This window comes from Nomascus leucogenys, chromosome X, assembly GCF_006542625.1.
Source record: "Nomascus leucogenys isolate Asia chromosome X, Asia_NLE_v1, whole genome shotgun sequence".
NCBI lineage: Eukaryota > Metazoa > Chordata > Mammalia > Primates > Hylobatidae > Nomascus > Nomascus leucogenys.
The window spans coordinates 23,240,990-23,264,827 of NC_044406.1; the positions used below are offsets into that span (position 1 = coordinate 23,240,990).

Below are 23,838 nucleotides of genomic sequence, written 5' to 3' on the forward strand. Positions count from 1 at the left end.
TGTATGCCACTACCACATTCTTATTTTTTTTATTTTTTTATTTTGAGACGGAGTCTTGCTCTGTCGCCCAGGCTGGAGTGCTGGAGTGCAATGGCATGATCTCGGCTCACTGCAACCTCTGCCTCCTGGGTTCAAGCGATTATCCTGCCCCAGCCTCCTGAGTAGCTGGGATTACAGTCATGCGCCACCACGCCTGGCTAATTTTTGTATTTTTAGTAGAGACGGGGTTTCAGCATGTTGGTCAGGCTGGTCCCGAACTCCTGACCTCGTGATCTGCCTACATCGACCTCCCAAAGTGCTGGGATTACAGGCGTGAGCCACCGCGCCCGGCCTACCACATTCTTTCAGTTATTCATTGTTGGCTTTTTTTTGAGATCAAGACTCTTCTGGGATGAATCAGAAAGTGAGAGTAAAATTGACGGTATTAGAAAAGTTTGTAGGTAATTTACACATGGCCATAAGAGAAAACATATGGCAAAAGTTTTGTGTTTTTTTTTTTTTTTTTTTTTTTTTTTTGAGACGGAGTCTTGCTCTGTTGCCAGGCTGGAGTGCAGTGGTGGGATCCCGGCTCACTGCAGTCTCGCCTCCGGGGTTCAAGCAATTTCCCTGCCTCAGCTTCTCGAGTAGCTGGGATTACAGGCATGCGGCACCATGCCTGGCTAATTTTTTGTATTTTAGTAGAGACAGGGTTTCACCATGTTGGCCAGGATGGTATCGATTTCCTGATCTCGTGATCCTCCTGCCTTGGTCTTTTAAAGTGTTGGGATTACAGGCGTGAGCCACCATACCCGGCCGGCAAAAGTTGTTCTTTAATGGGCAGATGTCTCTGTGCTGTTTAGTGTTGATATGACATACTGTGTATCTGGTTGCTGTTTCTCATAAAACGGAAATTAGGATGCCACCATATCATTGGTAATCCCATTTCTTCACAGTTAAATTTTCTTATCAGATTCAGTATACAGCTAAAGAGATGATCTCATGAAGGCTACTAGGCTAATTTCTTGGTTCAAGATTAGCTTTATCTTTTTATTTCTGTGGGGAAAACAAACCCAAATTCTCACTTTTTTAAAAAGCTTTTTATTCACATGAACAATAGCAGTTAAGCAGTCACACTTATGCTGATATTTAACTGGTATTTCATTAGTTTCTATAAAAACATTTGGCCCATGTTTTCTTGAATTAAACTCATTTAAAATATTTTTTCCTATATACCTTGTATAAAATCTCATAGTTTTGTTTTGTTTTTTGAGATGGAGTCTCGCTCTGTCGCCCAGGCTGGAGTGCAGTGGTGTGATCTTGGCTCACTGCAAGCCCCACCTTCCGGGTTCACGCCATTCTCCTGCCTCAGCCTCCGGAGTAGCTGGGACTACAGGCGCCCACCACCATGCCCGGCTAATTTTTTATATTTTAGTAGGGACAGGGTTTCACCGTGTTAGCCAGGATGGTCTCAATCTCCTGATCTCATGATCTGCCTGCCTCGGCCTCCCAAAGTGCTGGGAATACAGGCATGATGTATTTTTTAATTCTTAACATTTTTCTTCCCAATAGAGATCAAGTGACTAGGCTTTTAGTTTTCCATTTTGATTTTTGCTGATGCATATTTCTAAATAATTCATATTCCAATAGGAAAAGATGGTAAAGCACGCAACAAAGACAAGAGGAATGTAAAGAAGCCCGCAGTGACAAAACCGAACAATATTAAGTCAATGTTCATTGCTTGTGCTGGAAAGAAAACTGCAGATGTGAGTTTCATGGTTTCCTTATTTTTTGTATTTTCCTTTGTGAGGTGAATTTAATATTTGATTATACAGATAATAGGTGCTCTGTATATATTTGAGTAACATTTTTCCAATTTCACTCACTAAGTTGGATGTAGATTTCTAAGTGAATTAAGGCACCTCAGTGGTTGGAACTTGTGAAATGGAAAAGAAAATTGAACAGAAAAGCCGAATTGAGAGTGTATTTAATTTTAGTGAGTAGCAGGAAGATCATGGAATAAGGGCGAAGTAGAGGACGGGAGCTATAGATATAGGAATGATATATACACAGGTGGTTGTTAAAATCTGTGAATGTAGATGAGCACTCAGTGAGGAATGAAGAGGCAAGGACTAACTGGCTAGGTCCTTCCTTTCATATACATGTGTGTAGTTTTGGTGAGACATTTTAAGTGCAAGCCTTTCTCATGTTACCTTTCTTTTTTTTTAAATTTTATTATTATTATACTTTAAGTTTTAGGGTACATGTGCATAATGTGCAGGTTTGTTACATATGTATCCATGTGCCATGTTGGTGTGCTGCACCCATTAACTCGTCATTTAACATTAGGTATATCTCCTAATGCTATCCCTCCCCCCTCCCCCCACCCCACAACAGTCCCCGGAGTGTGATGTTCCCCTTCCTTTGTCCATGTGTTCTCATTGTTCAATTCCCACCTATGAATGAGAACATGCGGTGTTTGGTTTTTTGTCTTTGCGATAGTTTGCTGAGAATGATGGTTTCCAGTTTCATCCATGTCCCTACAAAGGACATGAACTCATCATTTTTTATGGCTGCATAGTATTCCATGGTGTATATGTGCCACATTTTCTTAATCCAGTCTATTGTTGTTGGACATTTGGGTTGGTTCCAAGTCTGCTATCGTGAATAGTGCCGGGATAAACATACATGTGCATGTGTCTTTCTAGCAGCATGATTTATAATCCTTTGGGTATATACCCATGTTACCTTTCTTTATCATTTCCAGAAAGCTGTAGACTTGTCCAAGGATGATCTGCTAGGTGACATTCTACAGGATCTTAACACTGAGGTAAATGAATCTCCAGGAGTTGTAAAATATGCAGGGGACATAGACTGAAGAAACACTAGTAATTATACAAAACACACTATTGCCAGAATTTTTTTTCTTTTTTTGGAAACAGAAGCTTGCACTGTTGCCCAGGCTGGTGTGCAGTGGTGCGATCTTGGCTCGTTGCAACCTCTGATTCCCAGATTCCTCTTCCCTGATTCCTGCCTCAGCCTCCCGAGTAGCTAGGATTACAGGCACCTGCCACCATGCCTGGCTAATATTTTGTATTTTTACTAGAGACTGGGTTTCACTGTGTTGGCCAGGCTGGTCTTGAACTCCTTACCTCGTGATCCGCCTGTCTTGGCCTCCCAAAGTGCTGGGATTACAGGTGTGAGCCACCGTGCCCGGCCTGTTGCCAGAATTTTTTAAAATGTAAGGACGCCGACAAAAAACCCCCCACCAAAAAACAAAGAAACCCCCTTCAGATAGGTTTTATCCCACCATTTTAGGTGAGTATTTCCAGCTGTTAGAGCTGTATGATTATGTAGACAGGGATGTGTGGGTGTGTGTTTGAAGTAGTAAGAATATACCCAGGAGTCAGTTCTGTGAGTGCTCACTGCTTGTGTTCAGTTGCTGTGGTGTATGTTCCCTAAATAGATTGAAGCCTGTCAATCTGCACAATCAGGTATAAGAGCCTTGTCTTGAATTCTGAGTGGGAATGAAGGAAGAGTGAGTGAACTATCCCTGATAGAACTCAAACAGGATTAGCTGCATTGTGAATTTGAGATTTGGCCATTTCCCATAAAGACTAAGCTCTCATTTAGAAGTGTACTTCTTTTGAAGTGACCATTGATTAAAATGACTTAACAACAACACCATGTAGTTTTGTCTTGACAATTTTTAAATGTAATATTCTCAAAGGGTAAGTGAAAGTAAGTTAAATTTTAAAAAGAAAAAATTGGGGAGGGGGTAGATATAATATCTATTTTAGTTTTCTTGTGATTTCTATAGTATCGTTGCTATAGTAACCACGATATGACATAGATGGGAGGGGGGAGGGGGAAAGGGAAAGAAAAGAAAGCTTTGCTTATTGGGCTTCAGTGAGTGAAGAAGTATACTTTTTCTGTCTGTGGTAAACCAAGCATGGCAGTGAATATGTCTTACCTTTCCTTTTAGACACCTCAAATAACTCCACCACCTGTAATGATACTGAAGAAGAAAAGATCCATTGGAGCTTCACCAAATCCTTTCTCTGTGCACACCACCATGGTAAAGTGTGTAAAGATACCTTCAATCTTGATTTATAGTATTGCTTTAAACTTATTTTGTTGCTTTTCTGTATGAGGGAGATACCTTTAAATTTGTTTTGGATTTTTGTTTTAAATTAGGACTCTCATTCAATTTATAGTTTCATGTATTTCAAAAATAGCATGTGCCTGCCTTTTTCATAGTAAATTTGCAGTAACTAGTATGTGTTTATTACAGGTATTACAACTGTGGTAAATGCAATAATTTTCCTCCCAGAAGCAAGTATTTTTTTGTAAACCTAGGTAACAGTAAAATAATTGAAGCTGTTACATTAATAATACATAAAATCTTTTTATAAAAGGGAACTGTCATTATCTTTGGTCAGGGTAGGACAGTTGCATATTTTTAGTATGTAGGTCTAACTGACTAAATATTTAAAAACGTTTACAGGCAGTTCCTTCAGGAAAAATTGCTTCCCCTGTCTCCAGAAAAGAGCCTCCATTAACTCCTGTTCCTCTTGAACGTGCTGAATTTGCTGGTAAGTGTGTTGTCGGGCAGAATTGCAAGAGTGTTGAGTGGTTTCTGTCAAAAATGGAGGTCCTATGATGGAGGAGGTAGAGGAGGTTTTGAAGGTGTTGTGATGGCAAGTTTAAATGTGAAGATTTGAATTCATAAAAATTTCAGTAAAAGTTAAAAACACCCAATTTGGAGATTAAAGAGAAATGCAAACATAGTATAGAAAAGGGACAGGCTGCTATTTTAGTGTTGGATAAGCCTTTGTGCGCCTTTGTGTGCCTTTGTGTCATGGCACTAACACATGACAAGAATGTGTGATGATGCCTACAGGCGATGATGTACAGGTCGAGACTATAGAAGAAGAGCAGGAGTCAGGGGCAATGGAGTTTGAAGATGGTGACTTTGATGAGCCCATGGAAGCTGAAGAGGTGGACCTGGAGCCTGTGGCTGCCAAGACTTGGGACCAAGAGAGTGAGCCAGGAGAGGAAGTGAAACAAGAGGCGGATTCTGGGAAAGGGACCATGTCCTACTTGTAAGAGCATTTTATGACTTTTCTGGCAAATAGGACCACGTTTTTTCTGTTGGATTTTGAAAGGTTTTTGAAAATGTGATTTCTGCAGAGGAAGTTTTCTCCCAGATGTCTCTTGTTGGGACATTGATCAAGAAGGTGATAGCAGTTTCTCAGTGCAAGAAGTTCAAGTGGATTCCAGTCACCTCCCATTGGTGAAAGGGGCAGATGGGGAACAAGTATTCCACTTTTATTGGTTGGATGCTTATGAGGATCAGTACAACCAACCAGGTAATCATATATAAGGTAATTATATGCCTTTAACTCAGAATAGGACTTTTCCCTTAAATATTTTATTTTTTGTTTCTTTTTGTGTGTTTTGTCTTTTTATTTTATTTAATCAATTTCTTTATTTCTGTTTTTTTTTTCTTTATCCCTTAAATACTTGAGTGATTGTAATTAGCTCAGGTCAGGCCCTGCCCTCACTTAACGTGTATTGTAAGAGAGCTACACTCATTCATTGTAAAGTGAATGCACCACCCTGATGGAGAGGAGCTATGGTGTGAATAATCCTTAAAGATGCTTATTCCAAAAATCAGTTACATATGGTTTTGGAATGTGTGTTTGTAGTTCACTATTGATGTGTCTGAAGTTACAGGAATGCACTTTAAAGGGAATCAGTCATTAATTTGTCTGTTTCTTCAGCAAATTTGAATGCCTATTGTGTGCTAGGCACTGAGATGGGATGAATAAGCTGGACAAATTCCCTGCACTATAATGGAGCTTATGTTCTAGGAGGGTGGCAGTGGGTGGGGGCACATTAGCAGTAAATGAGATAAATTGATAAATGATGTAAAGAAAATTAGTTGGGCGATGGCCAGGGGAGGCCTGTCTGAGGAAATGACCACTGGGCTGAGATTTGAGGTATTTGCAGAGCTGATGAAAGGGCATTTCAGCTTAACGAGCCAAGTACTAGCAAAGGCCTAGAGAGAGGAAGGAGGAGGCCTGTGTGGTTGTAGCATAGTAATCAAGTGACAAGATTGGTATAAAATGAAGCTGGAGATAAAGACAAAGGCCAGATAATGTAGGACTTTGAAAGCCTCGTTAAGAAGTTTGAATCTTCTAAGAGCAATGGGGTGGCATTGGAGGGTTTTAAGTACAGGGGGTGGTGGTCACATAATTGGGTTTGCATTTTAACAGGAACAGTCGTTTGTGTAGAGAATAAGCACTGTGGTGCATGTGTGCGTGTGCACACACATGTGGAGGGATGGGCTGGCGTGGGGTAATGGGAAAGTGTGGAAGCCCTGGAGATCAGTCAGTCCAGGGCAGGGCTGCTAGTTACTTGGACCCTGGTGGCTGGAAAGGAGAGAAGTAAAGGCATTTGACATGTCTTTTGACACAAACTTGTTAATGGATTGGATGGGGGAGGTGACAGAAAGGAATCAAGGATGATTTCTAGGTCATCCTAATGAGCTAATACTGTGAATTCTTGACTCACAAAAAGCCCGGAGGCTGTTCAGTATTCTTTTGTGCCTCTTTGAGCCCGTCTACATTGTGGGACTATGCATTGCAAGATCTGTCAGATTAATGTTAAATACAGTATGCACTCTTAAACAGAGTTGTCTTTATTTAGATCCTTTTTGGATCTGTGGTACATGCAAATAGTGTATTTTTCAAAGCGGTTTCCTGGAGGCTGTATCTAGTGAAAAGAGAGGGAGTACCTAGATGTCAGCAAAGCAAGCATATGAGTAAAGTGAAGGCCACATTTACCTTAAAGATAACCAGGCATTGACTTTAACTGGAAAAATGTTAATGATCTCTGGCAGGGGTGGGGGTGGTCAGAAGCATTAATGTGCTTCAGCTTATCAAATATAGTAGCACACTGCCATGTGTTAGTTTCTTAGGAAAAGATATAATCAATTTTAGAAATGATATCTTAATTTACTTTGGCTAGGACAAAATGATTTGATTAGACCCCCTCACCTCTTTGACTATTTTGTTAGTCTGCTGGAAGGCTGGCAAGTATGATTACATGAGGCTGAGCAGATGATTTCCCATCCATTGCTGAAACCCAGGGCTGCCCCATTGTACAACCTCAGGGAATACCATTTTCACGTGACCTTCCTGGAGCACAGCAGTGTGACTGGTGCTCCCTGGAGCTGGGCAGCACACTGGCCTGGCTATCCCAGTATTGCTCCCTGTGCTTTGCTGCATCTGCTCAGTGCTGCATTTCATTCCCTATCTTGGTTAATGGTCCCATCAAAACCAGAAACCTGGGAGCCATCCTTGATTCCCTCCTTTTCCTCACTTTCGTTTCCAAGTCTGGTTAGTTTTCTCTGCCGAAAGTGGACAACTTACCTTCTCTTTCTCCTCATATCTACCACCCCGATCCCTTCTTGCCCACTGAAACAATTGCACCAGCCTCCTAATTGATCTCTTAGCTATCGTCTTCCACATCACTGCTAGAGGGACTGATCAGAAGGGCAATTCTGACCATGCCATTTCCTCATAAAAAGTCCTCAGTGGCTACTGCCTACAACATAAAGTCCAAACTCCTTAGCAAGGCTTCTGATGCCTGCTGTCTATGAATTTTGTTCCCTAGAAATAGTTCTCTGTATGTACTTTGCTGCTCTTTATACCTGTGTTCCTTTACTCATTGTTTTTTGTCTGATTGGAATGCCCTCGTCTGACTCATTGTTTAAAATTCAGCCCAGATGTTATCTCCTGGGAGTTTACCTAAACCTCCAGACCGTCTAGGAGCCCTTTCTCCTTGTGACTATATCATGGCCTTTCCCACTGTAGCATTTGTCCTATTATTTTGAAATGAACTGAGTCTGTGTTTTTCTTTGCCACAAAGCCTGTAAGCTCCTGGAGGGCTGGGATCTTTTATTTCCAGCATCCAGCAACAATGCCTTGCACATAGTAGGTGTTTAATAAATAGTTGTTGAAATAAACTGCACAGTAACTGACAGTCCTGTAGATGCAGGTGAAAAATTTGGAGACTAGTGCTGCATTTGCTACTATTACTGAGTTTGCATCTTAATGCCTTGTAGCTTTGTGGGGTGTGAGAATGTGTAACACAAAAGCAAATGGTTCCCCACTCCCCCACAACCCCACAAAGTAAATACATCCATAAAGCTTCATATTGCCAGCGTCAGTTGCCAAGGATTAGAACCTTAAGAAGCAACAACCTTCTTTCTTTCTTATGTGAAAATGAGTTGATTATTTCTGCATTTTGTTTGCTGGTTGATACTCTTAGTAAACAGAGCATTGTTTTGCAGGGTAAGGATCTAGAGCTGCATTGTCCACTGTGGTAGCCACCAGCCACCTGTAGCTCTTTAAATTTAAATTAATTAAAATGCAATACAAATTAAAATTTATTTTCTCGGTCACTAGCCACATTTCAGGTGCTCAATAGCAACTGTGGCTAGTAGCTGCCATATTGGATGGCTGAGAAACAACAATTCCATCATCACAGAAATTTATTTCAACTAGTGCTGGTCTGTAGTGACAAGTGTTGGAAGATTGAAGCATTGAAGCACAGCTATATTTGCAAAGCAACCAGTTTATGATATATGATGGTGTTGAATTCCTGGTACTGACCATAGTCATGGATAGGCTTTTTCCACCAATATTGGAAAATATTTTGCAATTGAAAGAGATACTAATTTGTTATTGATCTGTTATCCAAATGCTAAGGCAGAATGAAGTTTCTGGTGCTGGAGAAGGCCTCTAGTTATGCACTTAAGAAACTGAGGCTCCAAAAGATATAATAGCTCTTTAGTGGTAGAAGCTTGGGCTTCTCACCCTCAGTCCACTCTGCTGTTCTGGTTCCGTGGTACTTCTCAAGTTGTGTTCTGTCCTATGGCACATCTTTCTCTGTTATTGATGCCAACGGGTTAAATAAGATAGCTTAAAAAACTCCTTTAATCTCAGAGAGTTGAACACTTTCATTGTGATAGCAGGTAATGATCACTGAGCTTTGGTGAAATCAATGCTGCTAATAAAAATGAAGTACTCCAAAAGACCCTGTTATTGTTTCTCACTTTCTAACAGATTCTAAGTAAGTCAGTTGTTGCTGAATGCTCCATAATTATGAAAAGAATCTTACTCTTTGCATATGGGAAGATATCCTGTCTTCATTATGACTTTTTCAAGGTTGAATAATCCTGACTGCACCTGGTTTCAGCTAGTAACTTTGGGGGGAATGTAATCTTTGTTTACCATGATCTTTTTTGTGGCAAATGAGGCATAAACAGTGTCAAATGTGTTGCATGAAGTGTGATATTAGTTTGACAGTAAAATGAGCTTATTTGAATCTTTGAATCCAATATTAGGGTCTTTATTTTTCTCTGCATAGCATTTTGTTTTTCCATCTTTAACTGTTGTGAGGATGACTTTTAATTTTCTGAGTTACTGTGATTTCTTTTTCTTTCTTAATCTTCCCATAGTCCTTCCTTCCCTCTCCCTCCCCATCCACCCTCCCTGTTATCCCCTCAAGCTGAAAGTCTCACAACTCTTGTAAGAATTTTAATCATCTGCAGAAATGAAAATTCTTAGATCGTCTTATTTCTACCAGGATGTGTGACAAAAGGAGTCACTGATGAGTAGTCTTTGAAACTGGGGTAATTGACCTTGTGAACACTAGCCCTTGCATGTACCAGAATTTTCTTAGTGTCTCAGATAAGTGGCTGTGTTGAATGGCTTTGTTGATTACTGCTGTCTAATTATTCATGGAGCCCAGGATTTTGCACAGTGACCATCTCCTGGGTTGACTAACAAATGTTTGCAGTCTGTTCTCCATGGCCAATTTTCATAAACAATGATTTGATGTCTAAAAAGGCGTGGTTTTACTTTATGGTATTCATTACTTAAATTACTGAAATAGAATAGAAAGGAACATTATAAACACTACCTAGTTAGATGTCCTAAGTAGCTGTGAGGTAGAAAAGGTGAAATAGAAGATAATAGTAGTCCCTATTGTGAGATATTTATTATTATATGGAATAAGAAATAAGAAGTAAATTATGATTTTTGTAAACACAGTTTTACATATAGAAAAACACTGATGCGCTAGTTATCCTGATACATGAATATTGGTTTTTATAGGTAAATACAAGTGCTAAAAAATTAGAATTATATTCTGAGATCTGTAATCTCACAAGAGGCTTAATTATGAGATTTGTTGGAAAATACTTTCCTTGTGTTTGTTTCTCTTTTTTTTTTTCTTGAGACACGGTTTTGCTGTGTTGACCAGGCTGGTCTCAAACTCCTGAGCTCAAGCGATCTGCCCACCTCGGCCTTCCAAAGTGCTGGGATCACAGGCATGAGCCACTGTGCTCGGCCTGTTTTGTTTCTCTTAATCTGTATAATCCTGGTTGTGGGGAAAGTATTTATGCAAGTTAGAGAATCATTCTGTCCCCTGTCCTCCCAGTGGTCATACATTGTACCATTGTGTTAGTGTAGTATGGCATCAGTACTGAGTAAAGAACTGGTCTTGGGGAGTGGGAAATGGATATATTTGCTGTCAAAATGAGTTATCATGAAGGTATAAATGTGTGGACACATTCAGTGAGCCTCTATATTGCTCCTTTAATTAGGTGAAATTGAAATGTTTCTTTTCTCGTGATTTTCACTTATTCTTTCAGGTGTGGTATTTCTGTTTGGCAAAGTTTGGATTGAATCAGCCGAGACCCATGTGAGCTGTTGTGTCATGGTGAAAAATATCGAGCGAACGCTTTACTTCCTTCCCCGTGAAATGGTAAACATTAGTGATTAGCTTTTAGTTCTCAGTCGTTGTATCTGCCACACATTCTGTGTTTTGCAGCCAGCTCTCTCTCTTTCAGTAGGGCTACAAATTCTCTACAATCCTGATGCTTCTTTCTTGCTGCTCGCCTAGTGACCACTGATTGTCAGCAATTCTGTTAGAAGTTGGGAAAAGTAGAAAAAATAAAGTAGAACTCAGTTTTTCAACTAGTTAGAGTATAAAAGTTTCTGAGTTTTAGCATATAATGCTTTCTTTCCCTGACTCCTCATTTCCATAATAATCAGGGTTGGAACTATAAGTCTCTAAAATGTGACATGGCATTTGGCCCAGTTTTCATGGTTTTGCTGCATAGGCAGCAGTGATATTCCCTCCACTGCCATTTATTAACAAGTTCAATTCTATTTGCTTCTCCTTTTTTTTTTTTTTGAGACAGAGCCTAGCCCTGTCGCCCAGGCTGGAGTGCAATGGCACAATCTCGGCTCACTGCAACCTCCGCCTTCTGGGTTCAAATAGTTTTCCTGACTCAGCCTCCCGAGTAGCTGGGATTACAGGAGCCTGCCAACACACCAAGCTAATTTTTGTATTTTTAGTAGATACAGGGTTTCACCATGTTGGTCAGGCTGGTCTCAAACTCCTGACCTCATCATCTGCCTGCCTTGGCCTCCCAAAGGGCTGGGATTACAGGCATGAGCCACTGCGCTCAGTCTGCTTCTCCTTTTTACTGGGACTTAACATCCCCATTTCCCTCTCAGCCCCTCCCTTTGTCAGTTGAACTGTGGAGTCTCTTGGTCAGGATTTACAACACTTATTCTTCCATTTTGATCATCTTTATCGCTGATTCGTTTTTTATGATGCCATTGGGAGGAACTGGGCATTTGGTTTAGTACATTTTTTGGATCTGTTTGTATCTTTGAACTTATCTGTAAGACTGCTATTAAATGTTTAAATGGGTGAGGATGAAAATTGATATAGACTTGGATTTTTGGTGGTTGAGAAGATCATTTACGTACAGATACTTTTTTTCCCCCTGTCCCCCTCTCTGGGATAACAGAAAATTGATCTAAATACGGGGAAAGAAACAGAAACTCCAATTTCAATGAAGGATGTTTATGAGGAATTTGATGAGAAAATAGCAACAAAATATAAAATTATGAAGTTCAAGTCTAAGGTTTGTATTTGGTGATGATTTTTTTCCAGCTCTGTTTGTTGTTTATTTTCTGATTTAGCAAATAGTTATTGCATATTTTCTTTGTGTAAAATGCCTTCTGTGCAGCTATAATTTATTGAATGGAAATTTCATAGGTATGAATGTAAAAACAGTATATTAGATTTGCAAAAATATTTTTTCTTCCTCTTTAAACTGCTTATAAACTAGTGTTTATTAATTTGAATAGAAAGACAATCCATGGCAAATTAATTGCCTCTGGTGCTTGCAACATGTCTTGTGCTCTCATTCCCAAGTGGAGAAGAAACTGCTCTGATCTCATTTGTATTAGTTGTTGCCAAGATGTTTTGGTTAGAAAGTTAAGTAAGGTTTTATTTTAAAAAATCAGGGACTATGATACAGTCTGATAGAATGAAAATCTCCGGTTCATGTGCTAGTTATGATAAATTGTCTTGATTTTAGTAAGATATTGATACCTTTGGCCATAATCATGGGGGCTATAGCCTGCTCAAAATACTGGCTATTAATAATGATCGCAGGGAAGATTGACTTACTGAAGATAAGGCTAACAGTATTAACTGAGTTTTGAATTGCGGCTGATGGGTTTTCACAATTTTAGAAGCAATTGTGATATACTGGTGAAGAGCTTAGGTGCTGAGGCCAGACTGCTTGTGCTTTAAGTTCTAGCCCTATTACTTACTAGCATGTAACTTGGGCAAGTGCCGAATGACTTTTTTTTTTTTTTTTTTTTTGAGCTGGAGTCTTGCTCTGTTGCCCAGGTTGGAGTGCAGTGGTGTGGTGTGATCTTGGCTCACTGCAACCTCCACCTCCTGGGTTTAAGCAATTCTCCTGCCTCAGCCTCCTGAGTAGCTGGGATTACAGGCACACGCCACAATGCCCAGCTAATTTTTTTTGTATTTTTAGTAGAGATGGAGTTTCACCATGTTGGCCAGGCTGGTCTTGAACTCCAGACCTCAAGTGATACGCCTGCCTCGGCCTCCCAAAGTGCTGGGATAACAGGCGTGAGCCACCGCGCCCAGCCGAATGACTTCTTTATGCCTGTTTCTTCATCTGAGAAATAGGGCCGCATTTCAAGAGTTGCCGGAAGGGTTAAATCCATTAATTCATATTAGATGATGAGAGCAGTCCTTGCCAGATAGCCAGCACGCAGTAAATATAAGCTATAATTATAATGCTAATTATTATTCTAGCAAGATGGAGTTGCTTAATATCAAATAGTAGCAAATCATTTAATGCATTAACATTGTAAAAAAATTTTAAATTTTTATTGCCCCTCTTGAATGCAAATATTTCTGAGTTCTGTAGTGTCCAAGATGAGTCCTTTTAGCATTTTGACACTGGTTGTTTTAATTCCAATTGAAAGAGGAAAGGGTACCTTTTTGGCTCTATTTACCTTTGTGTTCCATAAGGATTCTTGATGATTAAATACAAGAACATGTATTGTAATACTGGTTAGTTTGTGAAGTTTTTGTCTTAAGGATTTTTTAAAATATCTACTTACCCAGCCAGTGGAAAAGAACTATGCTTTTGAGATACCTGATGTTCCAGAAAAATCTGAGTACTTGGAACTTAAATACTCGGTAAGTCAAACAAAGAAAATTACTGGGTTTTGCTTGAGAATGACATTTTTCTGTTTTTGAACTTTCAACTGACTTTCAGTTACGAGTATTGGCAGGGCTTCTCAAGCCCACAGTTCATTGAGGTGGGTTTATAGTAATGAATAATTGAAATGGATAAAATTAATTTAAGTATATAGACCACAGATTACACTGCCTTTCTCTGCTTTTGAGTATGCACTTTAAATAAATAAGTTGAAACAGCACGACTGTTTGTCAAGTGGAATGAATGCCACATGATGGAGCTGGACATCATTAAGTCTGTTGAAGTGTCCCTTATGAGCAGTGGAAAGGTGAGAGAGGAGTGTCAGTAGCATTGCTATAGTGCTGCTCTTGCTCCTGTAACAGGCAAGGTCATTGATATGGGATGTTAATTAACTGGACCTTAACCTCTTTTTACCTCTGTTCTAGTGTTTTGTTCCCACAACGTTGGAAAAGAAAAACTTTTAAGAACTATTTCTGACAGTGGTGATGAAAAGTATTTTCAATGAGTTCCACTCTGTTGCTTTCATTCTTCTAATGGAGTGGTACTTGGCTATTCTTTATCAGTAAAGCATGTACAGCTCTGGACAGAAATTCTCTTTCGGGGGAGCTTCTTGGCCTGTTTTTCTTCTAATGGGTGTCATCAAGATGCATTATTTTGTCATTGTGAATTGGTTTTGTTTCCTACTGTGAATTGTTTTGGATTTCATTTGTGGCAAATTACATTTCATATATATCAAAGGGGTTTCTTCTGTGCTTCATAGAGAGGCTTTTGTTTATTTCAAATATAGACTTTGGAAAATGCAAAGTAATAGTTTTAAACAAAAAGATTTTTTTTTTTCCTTTTTCAGGCTGAAATGCCACAGCTTCCTCAAGATTTGAAAGGAGAAACTTTTTCTCATGTATTTGGGACCAACACATCTAGCCTGGAACTGTTCTTGATGAACAGAAAGATCAAAGGACCTTGTTGGCTTGAAGTGAAAAGTCCACGTAAGGAAAAATATATGCCCAGAATGCTGAATAGATTGCTGATAGATGTGGTTTTTAAAAGGGAAGTTAGGAAATTGATCTATTTATTTTAATGTGTCTACTTCCTTTTCTGTTTGTTTCTTCAGTTTTCCTTGAGTGAGTATAGGGAGTACATTTGGAATCACCTTATCTCTGTAATGCCTGGCAGTTTAGTCTGAGGGAGGCCTTAGTTTGGGGTGCATCCCTCATTATGCTGTTATTCATATGTACTTCTGACCTGGCTGATGTGGCCCAGCTGTTCTGCATAGTGAACTGCTGACCTTTGAAGGAGAGGAGAATTGCTATTAAATATGGATAGTGCATGTTTTTCCTGTTACCTGATGTTTTTCAGTAATTGCTTCTATGATAGTCTGCTTTGTCTTAAAAATGTTTCATGATTCCTCCAAGGCAGTGTTTCAGTTTTTTTAAAACCTATTTTGGGTCCTGGATTCTTTGGAGAATCTGATGAAAGCTATAGACCTCTTTCCCAGGAAAATGAACATATGTACACACACGTGAGGATTTGCATACAACCCAATAATGTGGCTTATTTTTAGTTAGATGTTATAATATGTCATTCTTATTAGAAGGCAGGGTTGAAGAATATGCCAGTTAATGACAGATGTCTTAATTATAGTAGTTTTTCTTTTTCAGTAAATAGCTATTGATCTGTTGTATCTATTCTCTTTCAGAGCTCTTGAATCAGCCAATCAGTTGGTGTAAAGTTGAGGCAATGGCTTTGAAACCAGACCTGGTGAATGTAATTAAGGATGTCAGTCCACCACCGCTTGTCGTGATGGCTTTCAGCATGAAGACAATGCAGAATGCAAAGAACCATCAAAATGAGGTTTAAAAAATAGGACAGATTTTGTACCCATGCCTTAGATGCGATACTTGCCTGAACTTGCACAGCTTTGCTTTAAGAGAAAGTTGTTCTTTTTGGAGGGGAAAGAATACTAATTCACTACTAAACTCTTATTATAGAGAATTAATTGAATTTGTCTAGTATTGGAGTTTTTTCTTAAAGACTTAAATTGCTGAACTTATTTTTGTCTATTAAATTTTTTACTTAGGAGAACTTCAAATGGACACAGACAGAATAATAAAATGAACTCCCCATACCAATCACTCATATTCAGCAGTTAGCAAGATTTTGTCACACTTGTTTATTTCTCTCCTTTTTTTCTTCTTGAAGTATTTTAAAGCTAGTCTCAGACATTGTGTCATTTTCCCTGTGAACCTTGGTATGCTTCTCTCAAAATGTGGTATTTCTTATATAATACCATTAGCACACCTAATAATATTAACAGTGACTCCTTGGTATAATCTAAAATACCCAGTCCATACTTACATGACTCCATCTCTCAAGATGCCTTTTAAAACTCAGTTTGTTTGAATCAGGATTCACACAAGATTCACAGATGGTATTTAATCTCTGTGCCTCTTGAATCTCTTTTAAACAGGAAGAACTCACTCCTACTCTCCAGTTTTTTTAATGACATTGAATAATTAAAGAATCATTGTTGGTTGTCTTGTAGAATATCCCATTTTCTCTATTTATTTGCTTTGTTGTGGTGTCATTGGACTTTTCCTCTGTACCAGGGGTTGGCAGGCAATGAATTGTCTGTGAGCCAAATCCAGCCTGCTACATATTTGTGTAAGTCAAGTTTCCTTGGAAGACAGCATGTCTACAGCTGCTTTTGCACTATGACAGCAGAATTGAGTAGTAACAGTGACCATATGGCCTGCAAAGCCTAAAATATTTACTGTCTGGCTTTTGAAAGAAAAAGTGTGCTGACCCTGCCTTATCCTTCATATTTCTGCATACTATAAGCGAGCTCTAAAGGATCAAATTAGATTCAGGTTCAACTTTTTTAGCCAAAATGCTTTATAGGTGATGCAGTGTACTTCATATTGCATCATATCAGAAGACACAATGTCTGGTTAAGCTGCTATTAGTTGACAAAGGCTGGGATCAGTGGAAAAAAATAACCCGCTATTAGCAAGTCTGTGTCTGATTAGCGGTTGAATGAATGATAACTATTGTAATTCTCCATTAGTTTTTCATCTAAGGTTTTTTAACTTTGACACTACAGGTATTTTGGGCCAGATAATTCTTTTGTGGGGTACTGTCCTGGGCATTGTAGGATGTTTAACAGCGTCCCTGGTCTTTACCTTCTAGATGCCAGTAGCATCCCTCCCCTCTAGTTGTGACAACCAAAAAATGCCTACAAACACATCATCAGATGTCCCAGGGTCAGGGGATGCATATGTGTGTATAAAATTACCCCTAGTTGAGAACCACTGAGCTAATGGCTTTATTAGTCATTTTTGCTGGAATTAGTTAATTTTATTAGGAGTCGTAAAATGGTGGTTTTTAAAAATTCTGTCCATGGTTTTTAAATTTTTTCTATAAAATTAAACTTTTTTCTTTAGCCAGTATTATTTGGTTATGCCATAATGGTTTACACAGGAAAGACAGGATAAATGTTTACTTCTTTCTCTTTAATTGCCAGTTGTCCTAGTAGGAAGTTGGGACCTATATTACATGCAGTCGTGACTGATGCTTTATTTATTTATTTTTGTTGTTACGTTTTAACTTCCTAAGTCCTTTTGACATTGATAGGAATCTTTTTTAACAGCATTTTGTCAGTATTTTCAGTATTTTCTGATTTTTTTTTTAGTATGTGATTTGATCTTTTTTTTTTTTTTTTTTTTTTTTTTTTGCGACAGAGTCTCACTCTGTTGCCCAGGCTGGAGTGCAGTGACATAGTCTCGGCTTACTGTGGCCTCTGCCTCCCAGGTTCAAGTGATTCTCCTGCCTCAGCCTCCCGAGTAACTGGGATTACAGGTTTGGGCCGCTACACCTGGTTAATTTTTAGTAGAGGCAGGGTTTCACCATGTTGCCCAGGCTGGTCTTGAACCCCTGACCTCAAGTGATCTGCCCACCCCAGCCTCCCAAAGTGCTGGAATTACAGGCGTGAGCCATGGCACCCGGCGTGATCTTTTAATAATAGTTAATACTGTAGATGGCCATAGTTCATAGTTAAGTGTTTGGGAGAAGTTTAATTAGTAGTTAGTTAAAATTTTTAAAAAGTATCCACCTTTAGTGTCCGGAATGAGGTTTCCATATTCCATTTTCTTTTCTTTCTTTTTTTTTTTTTTTCTTCTTTTGAGATGGAGTCCTGCTTTGTTGCCTAGACTGGAGTGGAGTGCAGTGATGCGATCTCCGCTCACTGCAACCTCTGTCTCCCGGGTTCAAGTGATTCTCCTGCCTCAGCCTCCTGAGTAGCTGGAATTACAGGTGTGCATCACCACATGCCCAGCTGATTTTTATATTTTTAGTAGAGACAGAGTTTCACCATGTTGGCCAGGCTGGTCCCAAACTCCTGACCTTAAGTGATCCGCCCACCTTGGCCTCCCAAAGTGCTGGGATTACAGGCGTGAGCCACCATACCCAACCCCATTTTCTAATAAAAGGAAATTGGGCACTCTGGAGTAATGGCTGATTCAGGGAAGGAAATGTCCAGGATAAGTCTGGAACATCTTATTATACCAGAAAGCAAGGACAGTATTAAAATCTACTGAAGATATGTCAAAAGGACTCAGGAATCAACTTGAAGAGTCTTCTACTGAACAAAGATGGGACAATGTGAGGGTAAGAATAAGTTTAACAGATTGCAACACATCAGATCCATGAGTTCATAATGATATTGTCTGCAATGACACCACATTGATCACTTCTGAAGGAAGCTAGGGAACCAACTCATTATTTTGAAAACTGATAAAGGGATTGAATGAAGGTTTTTGACTTTTCTGAACACATGCTATACCTCAGGCAACCAAATATTGATGAGGGGAAGTTTCTCTTCATAGACAGTTTCCAGCTAATAAAGATAAATGGAATAGTACCACTTTGTAATTGCCAGTGAAATAATGGATCCAGGAAGTGATCACCAGTGGGTACTTATATCTCTAAGATAGAGATGAGCAGACATTATGTGCCTGTGCCTTTGGATAGAAGTAATCAGTGCCTCTAAAGTATTCTTGCCCCAGAATTGAACCTGATTTTGATCAAGCTTTTAGACCTAACTGTGAATTTATAGGCAGTATGGAGACAGAAAAGTTAAGTGACACTGTTGGGACACAAGTAGTGGAATCCATACTATGAGGCACTCTCTAAGACAAACAGCCTAGTTTCTTTAACAAATAATTTATAGGGGAATGACAGATGGGATAGGGTTGTACCTGTAGTTTTACATATCAACCATTACAAAGTATGGTCCTTATGTGGTAAATAAAATTGAGATAATTGGAAAATAAGAAAATTTAAATTCTGCCTGGATAATTAATGATTTTAAGAAATTACTATTCATGTAATTGTATTAGGTGAGATAATTGTACTGTGATTATATTTTTCAAACTTCTTATCTTTCAGAGTGGTGGTGGTTGTCAACTGGGTGAGATTTTGCCTCTAAGGGGACATTTGACAATGTCTAGAGACATCTTTGGTTATCACAACTCAGGGGGTCTGGGAATGGTAATACTGGCAACTAGTAGGGAGATGCTGGGGATGCTGCTAACATCATACAGAGCACAGGACAGCCCCCACAACAAAGAATTATTTGGCTCAAGGTGTCAATAGCTCCATGATTGAGAAACCCAGTTTTAGAGATTGATGCTGAAATCTTCCCAGATAAAATGATGGGTTTGGGTTTTGCTTCAAAATAATCTAGAGAGAGGAAGAAAGTAGGTAGGGTTATAGATGAGTTGATAATTGAAACTGGATGATGGCTATATAGGAGTTAATTTTATTTTGTCTATTTTTAATGTGTTTACATATTTTTATAATAAAAAGTTTAAAGTATTTATTATTTTTCGAGACAGAGTCTCACTCTGTCACCCAGGCTGGAGCGCAGTGGCGCGATCTCAGTTCACTACAACCTCTGCCTCTTGGGTTCAAGTGATTCTCCTGCCTCAGTCTCCCGAGTAGCTGGGATTACAGGTGCACGCCACCATGCCCAGCTAAGTACTGTATTTTTAGTAGAAACGGGGTTTTACCACGTTGACCAGGCTCATCTCAAACTCCTGACCTCAAGTGGTCCACCCGCCTCAGCCTCTCAGAGTGCTGGAATTACAGGCATGAGCCACCACGCCTGGCCAAAGTTTTCATATGTATTTAAATGTGTATCTTTAAATATTCTCGGTGATTTTGGTGAGAATGCAGAATATATAGTAGCGGTCTGGTAAGTGGGTTTTTTCCTCCTTTCTTTGCAGATTATTGCTATGGCAGCTTTGGTCCATCACAGTTTTGCATTGGATAAAGCAGCCCCAAAGCCTCCCTTTCAGTCACACTTCTGTGGTATGTATTTTTTTTAAGCTGGCTTACTAACAGCTTGATTTGAATTTCCTTGTTTTTTCTCCAGCTATTCGATCAGTAACTTGTTTTTCAAAAATCGTTTTCAAGAATAGTGCATATCGTTAAAGAGGGTTTTGTTTTGTTTTGTTTTTTGTTTTTTGCCGTGGAAACTAAGTTTTATTGGGTTGGTTGCCTCCTATTCAGCTGGTTCATTTTTTTTTCTAGGAGCAGAAGTCTGGAGTCTATTTGATATCTCTTTTTTGTTTCAATGGTTGCTCTACTGAGGTTGAGTAGTTTTTTCCTGGGTGAAAATTAGACTTTAACTATTTTCCGATGTCATTCTAATAGCCTATCATAGAAGCTTGATCAAAGTTTTCTGTGTGATGAGGCAAGATGCCAAGGAATAAATATTTACCTATTTGGGAGGAGTTATAGTAATAACAATTGGAGTTGGGTTGTGCTATGCATAAAATTCAATGGATGAAACAATTCCACCAAGTTCTGCATGTGTGTTTTATGAGTCGGTCTCCAAGGAGGATTCTGATATATTCCATGTTGAGAGCTTGGCCAGTTACCTAACCATTTTGCTGTTTTTTAAAAAAGGGAATAATAACATTGACCTATTATATTTCCTGGGATCTTTTTCAGCCCAGAAGCAGAGACTAACTTGGCCAGCCTCTTGTCTGGTTTTCTTGGGTATTAGGAAAGTAGGACTAAAACATGCAGAGAAGGGAGTACGAGATATGATTGTTGTGAAGTTTTCCCCCTTAAGTGGGTGGAACACATGGAACAAAATGATGATGAGAATAGCCTGGAAAATATGTAGAAGAGAGCAATCATGAGCTCATTTCGACACGCATTTATTCCCTTCCTCTATGTACGTCACTATGTGAACAGCTGTTGTGTATGGTAAGGAACTTACAGTGTGTAATAGGGGAAGCTTTGGTCAATTTTACCTTTTGAGAAGGTTGAACTGAGTTTCTTCACTGTATGCTGCTTGGGGCATTGGTGGTGGTGGGATTTCCTTTGAGGAAGACTGCTAAAATCTTCCATTCTGACTTCAATGGATAGATAGCAAATGTTTCATCAAAGCAGTTTTAACAACTGCAGGGACGTAGGGTTCTGTGCTTGACTATTCTTTTGAGGTCATCAACATGACCACTGGAAGTATTTGATGATCCTCCTAATTCTTTAGGGTTGGGGGGAATATATTTAAGACAGTTTATTTTGGAAACATGTACTATATGATTACCTGAAATTAGACTAAGATGGGTGTTGGAATCTTTATTTTTTTTCCTTTTTACAGTTGTGTCTAAACCAAAGGACTGTATTTTTCCATATGCTTTCAAAGAAGTCATTGAGAAAAAGGTAAAGTGCTCTTTATATGAAGCACCTGTTTGTTTGGAGAGAGAGAAAAGGGGGGTGGTATGGACTAGTAGAAAAAAGGTGTTTTATATTTTATTAGATTCATTCCTGCCAGATTGGACTATGACATCGACCCATTAAAATGTATTAGACATATACACCTAGAAGCATTATTTAACAATGTTTAAATGTTTTACTACCTGAAAATAATGGGACTCTGTACTGTATTGGTGGTTGGATAGGCTCAAACCCCCCTCCAATAGCTTAATTAGAAGCTTCTGTAAAATGCATGATCATATGATTACTGTTTTGGGAAGGTGTTGGGTAGAGTCCCTCCCCAGCTTGAGGGAAGCCAAATGAAGTTGGGAATACTGTGGTTGTTAAAGGGCCATGTATTGACACAGTTGACATGGGGTTGGCCAAAATGGATCAGTGATCTCTAAATTCCAGCGTGCTCCATGAAGAAGTTTTCATGGGTCCTTAATAAAATGGGGAGGAGTGGGAAGTAGTATAATGTAGTGAATTTTTCACAAAGGTAAATGTATTCAATCAAAAGAATTTTCTTTTATGGATTGTATGTTGTTTCATTTACGAAGTGATGATATTGATACATTTTTAGGTTTGTTTTGTTTTTTAATGTCTTCACTTGACAAAAGTAAGCAACCTTGTCAGGTTCTACTTATTTAATTGGCTTGAGAAGTCCAGTAGTTGGGAGGTGCTGTTAGATTAGGCTATTATTTGTGAAGTGCCGTGAATTACCTAACCAGGTAAAATGACCTAGGAAAATTCCATTAGAGTCAAATCGACTTTTTTTTTTGAGACAGAGTCCCGCTTTGTTGCCCAGGCTGGAGTGCAGTGGCGTGATATTGGCTCACTGCAGCCTCCACTCCCTAGTTCAAGGGATTCTCGTGCCTCAGCCTCCTGAGTAGCTGGGATTACAGGCTCATGGCACCACGCCCGGCTAATTTTTGTATTTTTAGTAGAGACAGGGTTTCACCATATTGACCAGGATGGTCTCAAGCTCCTGACCTCAAGTGATTCACCCGCCTCAGCCTCCCAAAGTGCTGGAATTGCCGGTGTGAGCCACTGTGCCCAGCCGAACTGACATTTTTTAACTGACCTAGTTGTAGAAAACATATAACCATCAACTTCCATTTTTAGAGATTTTTAATGAGTGGATCTTTTGAATACCTGATTTATATTCAGTAATCCAAATAGAAGCCTTTTGTGTGAAGATAGGTTTTGTTTATACTTAAAACACTTATAATTCTTTTTATTTTTATTTTTTGAGACGGAGTTTTGCTCTTGTTGCCTAGGCTGGAGTGCAATGGCACAAATCTCTTCTCACTACAACCTCTGCCTCCCAGTTTCAAGCGATTCTCCTGCCTCAGCCTCCCAAGTAGCTGGGATTACAGGCACGTGCCACCACGCCGGGCTAATTTTGTATTTTTAGTAGAGACAGGGTTTCACCATGTTGGTCAGGCTGGTCTCGAACTCCTGACCTTAGGTGATCCACCCGCCTCGGCCTCCCAAAGTGCTGGGATTACAGGTGTGAGCCACTGCGCCCAGCCACTTATAATTCTTAAATATGTTTGTTTTTAGTCTAGTTTCTTATTTATCAGTTCTTATCTTACCATTTGGGATTATTTTATACAATCCTTGGGATTTCTTTGCCCAGTAAATACTTAAACAGTGAAGTCTACCAGGGATTATATAGGAAAGTAATGTTTTTGATAGGTACTCTGATTCATATGCTCTAAATGCATCCAGATGCACAAGCATATCCCTGTGGAGGGACATTTCTATATTTTATGTTGCTCAGCACTTAAAATTTTGCTTTATTCACATGCTTGTTACTAGAATGAGCTCCTCAGAGACTCTGAAATTATTACTATGAAACCTACAATCAGGAATTTCATCGCTACATTTAGTTTTGAAATGGATGGTTTCTTTTAACCCTAAGAAATCTTACCATAGTTGAACAAGAAGCCAAGATACAGTACTTGCGGACAGTAAAGAGTCGTCAGTGACTGGTATGTTTTTATCTAACAGAATGTGAAGGTTGAGGTTGCTGCAACAGAAAGAACACTGCTAGGTTTTTTCCTTGCAAAAGTTCACAAAATTGATCCTGATATCATTGTGGTGAGTAGATGTTTGATCATGTTGTGGGGAAGCTCTTCATTTCTTAGTTCTTTTCAGTGTGACTTTATTGGTGCTTTTGAGCAGCAAATAATCTTTTCAGAGTAAAATGATCCTGTGGACTAGTGGGAATTGCTGCTAATAGGAGAAAAAAATAGCAAGCCCACTGCAAGATTGTTTTTTTTTTCTCTAGTATAAAAGCAACCCATGACTTAGGGTTGAAGTTAAGGATTGTCTGGCTATTTATGCTTAGAGACCAGCACGTAAGTAAGTAAACATGTACAAATGGAGTTATTGCCAAAATCTTGACTTAGTAGTTGTATAGTGGTCACAGGAGTTTATTAATTCCCTTGGTTTGG

The 23,838-nt window shown here is 39.1% G+C and overlaps 1 protein-coding gene across 2 annotated transcripts in view; it reads left to right on the plus strand.

Moving 5' to 3' along the window:
• POLA1 (DNA polymerase alpha 1, catalytic subunit) overlaps window positions 1–23,838 on the plus strand; it is a 302,637-nt gene that overhangs the window by 17,255 nt on the left and 261,544 nt on the right. For both annotated transcript variants that reach the window (XM_030807188.1, XM_030807187.1), the window contains 14 exons: window positions 1,627–1,742; window positions 2,744–2,806; window positions 3,962–4,054; window positions 4,484–4,571; window positions 4,880–5,081; window positions 5,170–5,348; window positions 10,706–10,818; window positions 11,876–11,992; window positions 13,516–13,590; window positions 14,460–14,598; window positions 15,309–15,463; window positions 19,894–19,978; window positions 21,282–21,343; window positions 23,393–23,482. In XM_030807188.1, coding sequence (XP_030663048.1) covers window positions 1,707–1,742; window positions 2,744–2,806; window positions 3,962–4,054; window positions 4,484–4,571; window positions 4,880–5,081; window positions 5,170–5,348; window positions 10,706–10,818; window positions 11,876–11,992; window positions 13,516–13,590; window positions 14,460–14,598; window positions 15,309–15,463; window positions 19,894–19,978; window positions 21,282–21,343; window positions 23,393–23,482 — 1,497 coding nt within the window. In that variant the 5' untranslated portion in view covers window positions 1,627–1,706. The remainder of the gene's footprint in view (window positions 1–1,626; window positions 1,743–2,743; window positions 2,807–3,961; window positions 4,055–4,483; window positions 4,572–4,879; window positions 5,082–5,169; window positions 5,349–10,705; window positions 10,819–11,875; window positions 11,993–13,515; window positions 13,591–14,459; window positions 14,599–15,308; window positions 15,464–19,893; window positions 19,979–21,281; window positions 21,344–23,392; window positions 23,483–23,838) is intronic.